At 39.4% G+C, this 12,400-nt stretch overlaps 1 protein-coding gene across 1 annotated transcript in view; it reads right to left on the bottom strand.

The window, feature by feature from the left end:
* LOC126267346 (E3 ubiquitin-protein ligase MYCBP2) overlaps positions 1–12,400 on the bottom strand; it is a 1,244,949-nt gene that overhangs the window by 326,239 nt on the left and 906,310 nt on the right. Inside the window, exon 39 of the mRNA XM_049972469.1 lies at positions 1,508–1,714. Within this exon, the coding sequence (XP_049828426.1) occupies positions 1,508–1,714 (207 nt within the window). The remainder of the gene's footprint in view (positions 1–1,507; positions 1,715–12,400) is intronic.

Below are 12,400 nucleotides of genomic sequence, written 5' to 3'. Positions count from 1 at the left end.
CTTAATTGAGTGTACACAGTCATACAATGTTTCAATTATTTCTAAAATAAAAATAAAAATAAAAAAGACTTCTTTTATAATATTGCAAGATAAACATTACAATGTGTTATTAACAAAAATTAGTACCAATGCTGAAATGATAAACACAAATATTATGCCATACAAAAAACAAGAACATATTAATCATTTGAAAAAATAGCTAGAAATAAAAGATGTTTTATATATATATTTATTTTTTCTTATTCATTCAGAAAACCCAAATTTCTCGAGCACATTGGCTGAAGAACTGGAACTTGAAGTTTGCTCCATTTATGTTCTTGAACTTATTCATAATTTCCATTTTAAGGTTATGCTCTTCTTCCCTGACTTCTCTTTGTCTTTTGATTAATAACATTTTTGCATTGTATTTCTCTCGTATTAAACACAGTTTTAATGAATGGAGATTATCCGCTTTTTTCAACAACTCTCGGTTTTTCACTACAACCACATGTTCTCACCCTCTTTTTCTGGGCGCATCTTCTGATAAGCTCCCACCAGAGAATGCAGGCCGAGGTGCACGATTATAGGAAAAGTTCCACCTTCAGCAGTTTCATTGCTACCTTCAGAGCAGTTGTTTGAAAGTATCACATTATCTTCAGATGTGTCATTGTCGTTAATTCCAGCTACACCCCAAAAACTTGTTGGACCATATCAACAACCATTTGGCTTATATCGTAGATCTTCGACTCTCCTACTCCACTGGCAGTTTGGAATTGTTCTTGATTATATGTAGTTTTCATTTTAAGTTACTTTAAGCTGCACATTTGAACTTTGTGTAAGTTTCTGTATTTTATTCAACATGTATTTTTTCCCAAGAATCCTTTTTCTTTTTAGCATGTTGACATAGTGCTTTTTAGATTCAATGGTAGTTCTGTACTTTTTCATTATTTCAGCAAAACACTCTGTTTCAGTTTCTGGTATGTTTTTTTAATGTTTCTTGGCCACCTCCATGATGTTACTAGCTACTATCTCAAATTTTTGCTTAAATTAATATGTTTCACCAACCAACAATGGATGTTGGTAGCTGAAGATGGCGGAGTTAACAATAAATTCATCCATGAATAGGATGTTTCTTTTTCATAATACACAGATCTTATCATTAATTAGTACAACAGCAAGTAGATTTTCTGATTTTATAATCCTTCCTAGCTTCTAAAATTATAGCAATGAACATAAATTACGCAAAAGGTGATGCAATAATGTCTGCCGACAATCAATAATTTCCGAGAGGGAACGTAATGCATGTACCAGCAGTGTGCAGAAATGACTTACTTCTTTAGTAAAAAGACGGTACTACTTAAGTTACAACCAAAGAAGTAAATAGAAATTGAGCTCTGCAACAGTTACTAAAAGAGTATATTACTACAGAAGTAATTTACTAAAGTAGTCCAGACTACAGGAGTAAGAGTTACGACAAGAGCAATTTATACAAGTTTGGTGCTCGCCACCCTAGTTTCAGATCCATTACCTCATCCACAAAAGCAATTGTTCCATTTACGTGTACCACACCAATTTGCTCACTCTGTAGAGAAGGATGAGCACGGATTCGTAGCCCAGCACTATTTTTAGCAACAAATTTCCTGAGTCGGCTGGGCTGATGTGGTGCCTTTTTCACGACACTCTGTGTTGGTGGTGTCATGCCTTGAGGTGGTTCCTTGACTTCAACTTTATATGCCTGCAAAAATAAAAATAAATGTAAATACAGTTATCAGAGATATTACCATTAGCTATATAAAATCAGAGATCTATTTTTTTTTTTTCAGTTTAGCCTGACATCTTTTAAATTTAAAATTCTTACAGACTGATCTGAGGATGGACCTTTTTGCTTTAATTCTGTAATTGATTTGATGTCATTGTACCATTTTTTTTATTTAGAAACCAGTGAAAAATTTTTATAAGTCGGAAGATCAGTGTTAATGGTGTCTACAAATTACATTCAAGATATCCTATATCCAGGGCCAGTTTAATAAGACCCAAGTGACATAAGCTGCTGCTTGGGGTGCAAAACTGAGAGGAGGTGCCACAACTGTAAGACTTTTATAAAGGACGAATCACAATAACTAGCAGCTGCTTGGGACACCATGTGGAGAGGGGCACTAGGAGCATACAAGTGCAAATTTTGTAAACAGCACATATGAGAATTAGCAGCGAAAACTGGCACAGGTTAAAGTATACAGGGAGGAGGGGGAGGGGGGTGAGAGCAACAGGGGGGAATGTTCCCGAACCGGTCGTTTCTATATTCATTGTGGTTCAAAAAGTGTGTGTGTGTGTGTGTGTGTGTGTGTGTGTGTGTGTGTGTGTGTGTGTGCGTGCATGCTCGCACATGCATGTTGTGCTTGTTTATATCCATATGCATCTTACATTCTCATACTAGCAGATATCTATATTAATATGTGTGATCTCTGCACTGACAGTTGCAGGGCAAGTCTTGTTTCTCTGGTTTTGCAATGGTTTCTTCTTGAACATCAAAACAATTTCTAACTCTTGTGAAAGGAAGTTGCAACAACCATGAACATTAAGTAAAACATTGATTCTTAGATAAGAAACAGGGACAAAGAGAAAACAATAAATTCAACTCATAAAGAGAGTTTTTAAACGTCTGGCAATTCTATTGATGCCCCTACTGAATGAGAGATGCAATAACAACTGAAGATGTGTATCATCAAGAAGTCAGGCCTGCACCAACCACAATGTGACTACCATTCCTTCAGCCAGCTATGTATGGAGCGGTCTGCTTCTCTCACCGATATCAGTATATAACACCAGCACAAGCAGCCATAAGTTCCCTCTCTTCACAACTGCAGAATACTTCAGATACTTGCTGGCTTGCTTGACTTGTTGTCAACCTAAATGCAGCACATACACTGTCTGAAATCTTCTAACGATTATTCTTATACAACATTTTCTTTCATTTTTGACCTGCAGCATGCATGAGGTCGAAGAATGTCATATTTTATTTCTGATATTGGTTTCTACTGCACTATTGACTCATTTACTCACAGTGAGTTTGGATTTTGATTTTCTGCCTGGATTCTCTTCAGTATCTAGTTGGCTGGGATCTGTCTGCTCATATCAACAGGATTGTGACTTGTGGATGTGTTCCAGCTACAGATTGTACCAATGTTTGTGAAACAATGAATGTCAGCAATACCAAAATAAAAATATTGCCTGAGCAGTTTTTTTTCACAAAAAAAAGTGAAATCAAGTTTTCTGGTATCCAGTGTTAAAATTTTGTGACTTTTTATAAACTACACAGCATGACCAATTGTGCAAGTTCTATAACAGGAAATGAAAGCTTTTTGAATGGTTCAATCACAGTTTCAGGGCTAACTTCATTTTGATTCTGTTGCTAGTCAGATATACATTGAACAGAACTACATCAAAGAATGAATTGTAGAAGTAATCTTTTTCAAATCAAATTGTGAGACGCTAACTGGCGAAGTTGCAGCGCCCAATATTAAAACTGCTCGCTCTCTGCCTGTTTCCAAGCAGCAACTTAGAGAGCAACTTACTGTGTGATAGTACATAGGAGAGTGCATTTTTTTTCCTGTATGTACTTTCAATTTGCTGTGGAACCCATGTGTTCTGGCACTGGAAATGTGATCAATGTGGGAACACAAAGCGTACAACTAGTCCCCTTACAAAATGCACAAAAATTAATTGCTACGTGCCACATTAATTTTGAATTCCAATGTTTGACAGGCCACCAGAAATACATGAAAATGCTGTTATTAAATAATAATGTTTATACATACAAGTACTCACTTGCATCTACAGCTACATGTATATTCTGCAAACCACTGTGAAGCGCAGGCAGAGGGTACTTCCCATTTATCAATTATTAGGGTTGTTCATAGTCCATTCACATGTGAAATGTGGAAAAAGGTTCCTTAATGCCTCTGTGTGAGCTGTGATTATTCTAATCTTGTCTTTTTGATCTCCCTAGTGGCTACATGTAGAGGGTGTAGTATATTCCTACATCCCTCACTTAAAGTTAGTTCTTGCAACTTTGTAAGTAGATTTTCAAGGGATAATTTGTGTCTACCACTATCTTCAAGCATCTGCAAGTACAGTTTCTTCAGCACCTCCGTGATGATGTCCCATGGGTCAAATAAACCTGTGACCATTTGTACTGTCTCTTTCTGTATATGTTCAATATCTCCTGTTACTTCTATTTAATTAGTTTATCGCACACTTGGAGCAATATCCTAAATGGGTCGCACCAGTGTTTTATAAGCAATCTCCTTTGTAGTCTGATTGCATTTCCCCAATATTCTACCAATGAACCAAAGTCTGCCATCATTTTACTTGTATCTGAGTCAATGTCATTGCTCTATTTCATAGTCCTGCAAACTGCTACATCCAGATATTTTTATGAGGTAACTGAGTCCATTTATGACTCACTGATAGGGTACTAGATTTTTTCATTTTATGAAGTGCACAGTTTCACATTTCTGAGCATTTAAAGCAAGTTACCAATCCTTCCAACACTTTGAAATGTTGTCAAGATGTAAATGAATATATTTGCAGCTTTCATCCGTCAGAACTTCATTAGACAACTGCATCTCAATGGCATTGACACTAATATCTCTGTCACTCGACTTATGCAGTGGTGCTAGAATTACATTGCAACGATACTCATGGATTTTCTTTTGTAAAGGAACATCTGAAAATGGGAGTTTAGCATTTCTCATTTTTCTTTTGGTACTTGAATATCAGTTCCTGTATCATCTGTGAGCACCAGGACACTAACTTTGGTGTCACTAATAGCCTTCACATATGACCAGAATTTCTTTCAGTTTTGTGAGTGTTCTTCTGATAATATTATACAACAGTAGTCATTGAAGTCTTTCTGCTTGACAGCCAAATGTGTTCCATTCAATGTATCTATCTTTAACGCTATGTTTTGTTTTACACCTATTACGCAGTAGTCTCTTTTTGTTTAGAAGTTTCTTGAGAGTGATTTTATATCATGGAGGGTCCCTACCACTATTAACTATTCTACTACATACATATCTATACAGAGTATGGTCAACTATTCTTATGAACCTGTTTCTGTTGAGAATTAAATCTAGTTTGCTAAACTATAAATCTTACTACTTGTTTTAGTTGCTCTTTGTACATTGGTAGTCGCTGTTGCTACAACTGCCTCATAGCCACAGATACCAGTTCCAACATGGGCGTCCACAAAGGGGGTCACTTCTATTTGTTACCATTTGATCCAATATACTTCCATCATGAGTTGTCTTCTGAACTATCTGTACTAGGTAGCTTTCTGAGAAAGTATTAATACTGTTTCGAAGGGTGTTTTGTCATACCCACCACTTACAAAAGTGTGAGTATCCCAATAACTGTTGTACGATCTAAGTTTACTCTGATGATGGCAGTAGGATTTGGGTGTTTACATGCTAGTGAACTGAGGTTTTCTTTTAAGCCTTGCAGGTACATCTAGGAATGAGTTTGGTGTCTGATTGCACGATTCAATTATCATTTTATTCCTACCGCTCATTGCCCAAACAATCTTGCATGCAGCTTTCAATTCCATCTCAGTGAATTTGAGTTTCCACCACCTCCACTTCCAATTAGCCCACCCTTTCAATATACTTGTATGCTTAAATTACCCACAAAAGTCTCACTGATATCAGTGCTGGGTTCTAGACAGCTTTCTGTGCCTGGCATTATGTGAGGTCCAGCACTTTTTAGGAGTATTTCAAACTCTGGCACCTCACTGCAAATGCTTCTGTAGTTGATCACTAGGATCTTAATACTCTCAATTATGGAACGTATTTCTTGCGATCTTCCATGGAGACTTTGGTGTCTCCTACAATTATTAAATTTTTATGTTATAAAAAACAGTTCAGATTGCATACAACAATTTTATTTTAATAAAGTTGACTGGTTTTGATTAGTGTTTGATCATCCGCAGACCGTCACTCCACACTGACTGCTGGAGATGGTGGCATTGAGCATGAACCACTGTAGGATGGCATGAAGAACAACCGCTGCTTTTTACAACTGCTGTTATTTCCAAGAATTATGTTTCAAAAAATTTTATCTCCTACAACTACTATTATCTGGATTGGATGAAGACTCACCCAGCCTAAAAAATCTTTGATTGTGGCCCAAACACACAAAACTCCAGGATAGCATTCTCTGGTGTGTAGTGCATACCCAAGCCATTTAGAGGGCACTTCCAGTCCTTAGCCCTATGATGCAAGTCTCAGAAGTTACAGCCTAGCACTTCACAGAACCTTCCATGTATTTGTTTCAAGCCTTCTACTCAACTCAGAACCAGAGGGCTACAAATAGTACTGTGGACAATGCAGCAGATTATGAGCTATGTTAAAACTAGGTGAGCAAGTTGGGTCTTCTCAGCCTTCTCTGCCAGCTGCTAGAATGATCCAAGTACAATATCAGAGCCCAGGAGACAGGCACTGTTTGTTCCAATGTGTGCCACAATCCTCAGTTCACTGCACCCTGTCCCCTTCAATGGTTCCTGGAATAGACTCTCTAACAAGGCCTCCAGGCATACACACTGAGTGCTCACTGTGACCCTTCCCAACACTTGTTGCCATTTCCAGAAGAGGCCCTCTAATTGTCATATATTTCAATTGCCAAAAATCAGTCAGTGGAAGGTGGTACCTCAAACTTGTTGGTTAAGGTAATGTGAGTAATACCTCAACTTCTCACTGGTTCTTACCTCTATGACACAGATACCCTCTATGTCCTGTAGAAGAGATAGTATCAACAGGAGAGAATAGTACTTGAAGTATCTATGGGCCATGTTTTTCAGTTGCTCACACAACACACCCATTTCCAGCAGTTATCACTAGGTTGACAGTTGACAGGGCAATTTCTTGCTGCTTATGAACATTGATTAACTCATCCTGTGCCTGAGAGCAGCATTCACAGTGGGACTCTAGTGTGACTATACTCTGGTTAAAATTACTCTGTGACTGATATTTCAGGAAGTTGAGTGGTAGGGGCGGGGACTCAGTTGATCACAGCTGTTTCTTGGGCTCCACACGCTCACTGTGCTGCCTGTTCTACTAGCACAAGCCTTACCAGGCGATGCAGATGTGCCTGCAGGATTTGGGAGGGGTCCAAGTGGGGCAGACAGCAAGCACTGGACGGGAAAGGAAGAACTGCTACACATGTAGAGATTTTTGAGTTTATCAGCATCTTATGAGTCAATCATCTACATCTACATGACTACTCTGCAATTCACATTTAAGTGCTTGGCAGAGGGTTCATCGAACCACAATCATACTATCTCTCTACTATTCCACTCCCGAACAGCGAGCGGGAAAAACGAACACCTAAACCTTTCTGTTCGAGCTCTTGATTTCTCTTATTTTATTTTGATGATCATTCCTACCTATGTAGGTTGGGCTCAACAAAATATTTTTGCATTCGGAAGAGAAAGTTGGTGACTGAAATTTCGTAAAAAGGTCTCGCCGCGACGAAAAACGTCCATGCTGTAATGACTTCCATCCCAACTCGTGTATCATATCTGCCACACTCTCTCCCCTATAACGCGATAATACAAAACGAGCTGCCCTTTTTTGCACCCTTTCGATGTCCTCCGTCAGTCCCACCTGGTAAGGATCCCACACCGCACAGCAATATTCTAACAGAGGACGAACGAGTGTAGTGTAAGCTGTCTCTTTAGTGGACATGTTGCATCTTCTAAGTGTCCTGCCAATGAAACGCAACCTTTGGCTCGCCTTCCCCACAGTATTATCTATGTGGTCCTTCCAACTGAAGTTGTTCGTAATTTTAACACCCAGGTACTTAGTTGAATTGACAGCCTTGAGAATTGTACTATTTATCGAGTAATCGAATTCCAACGGATTTCTTTTGGAGCTCATGTGGATCATCTCACACTTTTCGTTATTTAGAGTCAACTGCCACCTGACACACCATACAGCAATATTTTCTAAATCGCTTTGCAGCTGATACTGGTCTTCGGATGACCTTACTAGATGGTAAATTACAGCATCATCTGCGAAAAGTCTAAGAGAACTGCTCAGATTGTCACCCAGGTCATTTATATAGATCAGGAACAGTAGAGATCCCAGGACGCTTCCCTGGGGAACACCTGATATCACTTCAGTTTTACTCGATGATTTGCCGTCTATTACTACGAACTGCGACCTTCCTGACAGGAAATCACCAATCCAGTCGCACAACTGAGACGATACCCCATAGCTCCGCAGCTTGATTAGAAGTCGATGGTGAGGAACGGTGTCAAAAGCTTTCCGGAAATCTAGAAATACGGAATCAACTTGAGATCCCCTGTCGATAGCGGCCATTACTTCGTGCGAATAAAGAGCTAGCTGCGTTGCACAAGAGCGATGTTTTCTGAAGCCATGCTGATTACGTGTCAATAGATCGTTCCCTTCGAGGTGATTCATAATGTTTGAATACAGTATATGCTCCAAAACCCTACTGCAAACCGACGTCAATGATATAGGTCTGTAGTTAAATGGATTACTCCTACTACCCTTCTTGAACACTGGTGCGACCTGCGCAATTTTCCAATCTGTAGGTACAGATCTATCGGTGAGCGAGCGGTTGTATATGAGTGCTAAGTAGGGAGCTATGGTATCAGCGTAATCTGAAAGGAACCTAATCGGTATACAATCTGGACCTGAAGACTTGCCCGTATCAAGCGATTTGAGTTGCTTCGCAACCCCTAAGGTATCTACTTCTAAGAAACTCATGCTAGCAGATGTTCGTGTTTCAAATTCTGGAATATTCCATTCGTCTTCCCTGGTGAAAGAATTTCGGAAAACTGCGTTCAATAACTCCGCTTTAGCGGCACAGTCGTCGATAACAGTACCATCAGCACTGCGCAGCGAAGGTATTGACTGCGCCTTGCCGCTTGTGTACTTTACATACGACCAGAAATTCTTCGCATTTTCTACCAAATTTCGAGACAATGTTTCGTTGTGGAACCTATTAAAGGCATCTCGCATCGAAGTACGTGCCAAATTTCGCGCGTCTGTAAATTTTAGCCCATCTTCAGGATTTCGCGTTCTTCTGAACTTCGCATGCTTTTTCCGTTGCCTCTGCAACAGCGTTCGGACCGTTTTTGCGTACCACGGGGGATCCGTTCCATCTCTTACCAATTTATGAGGTATGAATATCTCAATTGCTGTTGCTACTATATCTTTGAATTTGAGCCACATCTCGTCTACATTCGCATAGTCAGTTTGGAAGGAATGGAAATTGTCTTTTAGCTGCTATCAGCCAGAGTCTACAACATGACCATAGGTTTCAGCTTAACTATGCTCGTTCCACACTTTTGCAGAATTGCAGGTTCATCATTGACTTCCAAGAACAGCGAAGCTGTTGGAGATTACAGAAAAATAGCCTCCCACAGGGAAGTGTGCTGGTTCCAGCTCTGTTCAATATATACATAAATGACCAATGAATAGCACCCAGTATCAGGAGCCTCTTGTATGCCAATGACCTTGTTCTAGCTGCACAGAGCAAAGATTTTGAATCACTGGGGGACATCCTCACAAATGCCTTCAAACAACTTTCCAGATACTACAACACAAACCATGTCAAACCAAATCCCTCAAAGACACAAGTGAGTGCTTTTCATTTGAGAAACTGGCAATCTAGTTGAAAATTAAAAATTGTGTGGTCAGGTGTTAAATTAGAACACTGTCAGAGCTCAAAATATCTTGGAATGACACTTGCTAGACCTCTTGCTTCTAGAAGCACTGCACGAACTGCAAGTCAACAGTTTCCACCAGCAACAATCTCCTACAGAAACAGGTTCCACCACAGTGGATATAGTCAATCTGAAACAATATAAACTTCTGCGACGACACTGTGCTACTCTATCGCAGAGTATGCTCATCATGTTTGGTATGATTCAACATATGCTTAACAGGTGGACATAGCTCCAATGACACCTGCAGAATCTAACAGGTTGCTTGAAATCCACTCCAGTTGAATAGTTTTACCACCTCACAGGAATAGCACCACTTCCTGTTTGAAGAGAAATAATTGTGAATGAGGAAAGAAAGACAGTGGAACATGAGAGAACCCATCCTCGGTATGAGTATGAACCACACTCACAATGAATAAAGTCAAAAATATATGAAATAAGGGAAAGCTACAAAACTGCAAAATAGATGAATGGCTTTAAGTTACATTTAAACTGCAGAAAATACTTGTCCAGAGAATGGAGGCCTGGGATGAAAGATTCATGACATGTTGTTGTTGTGGTCTTCAGTCCTGAGACTGGTTTGATGCAGCTCTCCATGCTACTCTATCCTGTGCAAGCACCTTGATCTCCCAGTACCTACTGCAACGTACATCCTTTTGAATCTGTTTAGCGTATTCATCTCTTGGACTCCCTCTACGATTTTTACCCTCCACACTGCCCTCCAATACCAAATTGGTGATCCCTTGATGCCTCAGAATATGCCCTACCAACCGATCCCTTTTTCTAGTCAAGTTGTGCCACAAATTTCTCTTCTCTCCAATTCTATCCAAAACCTCCTCATTAGTTATGTGATCTATTCATCTAATCTTCAGCATTCTTCTGTAGCTCCACATTTCAAAAGTTTCTATTCTCTTCTTGTCTAAACTATTTATCATCCACATTTTACTTCCATACATGGCTGCACTCCATACAAGTACTTTCAGCAACGACTTCCTCACGCTTAAATCTATACTCAATGTTAACAAATTTCTCTTCTTCAGAAACGCTTTCCTTCCCATTGCCAGTCTACATTTTATATCCTCTCTACTTCGACCATCATCACTTATTTTGCTCCCCAAATAGCAAAACTCCTTTACTACTTTAAGTGTCTCATTTCCTAATCTAATTCCCTCAGCATCACCCGACTTAATTCGACTACATTCCATTATCCTCGTTTTGCTTTTGTTGATGTTCATCTTATATCCTTCTTTCAAGACACTGTCCATTTCGTTCAACTGCTCTTCCAAGTCCTTTGCTGTCTCTGACAGAATTACGATGTCATCGGCGAACCTCAAAGTTTTTATCTCTTCTCCATGGATTTTAATACCTACTGCAAATTTTTCTTTTGTTTCCTTTACTGCTTGCTCAATATACAGATTGAATAACATCGGGGATAGGCTACAACTCTGTCTCACTCCCTTCCCACCCACTGCCTCCCTTTCATGCCCCTCGACTCTTATAACTGCCATCTGGTTTCTGTACAAATTGTGAATAGCCTTTCGCTTCCTGTATTTCATCCCTGCCACCTTCAGAATTTGAAAGAAAGTATTCCAGTCAATATTGTCAAAAGCTTTCTCTAAGTCTACAAATGCTAGGTTTGTCTTTCCTTAATCTTTCTTCTAAGATAAGTTGTAAGGTCAGTATTGCCTCACGTGTTCCAACATTTCTACGGAATCCAAACTGATCTACCCCGACATCGGCTTCTACCAATTTTTCTATTCGTCTGTAAATAATTTGATTTAGTATTTTGCAGCTGTGACTTATTAAACTGATAGTTCGGTAATTTTCACATCTGTCAACACCTGCTTTCTTTGGGATTGGAATTATTATATCCTTCTTGAAGTCTGAGGGTATTTCGCCTGTCTTGTACATCTTGCTCACCAGATGGTAGAGTTTTGTCAGGACTGGCTGTCCCAAGGCCTTCAATAGTTCTAATGGAATGTTGTCTACTCCCGGGGCCTTGTTTTGACTCAGGTCTTTCAGTGCTCTGTGAAACTCTTCACGCACTATCGTACCTCCCATTTCATCTTCATCCACATCCTCTTCCATTTCTATAATATCGTCCTCAAGTACATCACCCTCGTGTAGACCTTCTATATACTCCTTCCATCTTTCTGCTTTCCCTTCTTTGCTTAGAACTGGGTTTCCATCTGAGCGCTTGATATTCATACAAGTGGTTCTCTTTTCTCCAAAGGTCTCTTTAATTTTCCTGTAGGCAGTATCTATCTTAACCCTAGTGAGATAAGCCTCTACATCCTTACATTTGTCCTCTAGCCATGCCTGCTCAGCCATTTTGCACTTCCTACTGATCTCATTTTTGAGATGTTTGTATTCCTTTTTGCCTGTTTCATTTACTGCAATTTTATATTTTCTCCTTACATCAATTAAATACAATATTTCTTCTGCTACCCAAGTATTTCTACTAGCTCTCGTCTATTTACCTATTTGATCCTCAGAGCTACCCATTCTCCTTCTACTGTATTTCTTTCCCCCATTCCTGTCAATTGTTCCCTTATGCTCTCCCTGAAACTCTGTACAACCTCTGGTTTAGTCAGTTTATCCAGGTCCCATCTCCTTAAATTCCCACCTTTTTGCAATTTCTTCAGTTTTAATCTACAGTTCATAACCAATAGA

This window comes from Schistocerca gregaria, chromosome 4 (assembly GCF_023897955.1).
Source record: "Schistocerca gregaria isolate iqSchGreg1 chromosome 4, iqSchGreg1.2, whole genome shotgun sequence".
Lineage (NCBI taxonomy): Eukaryota > Metazoa > Arthropoda > Insecta > Orthoptera > Acrididae > Schistocerca > Schistocerca gregaria.
This window is presented reverse-complemented; position numbering and strand designations above follow the sequence as displayed.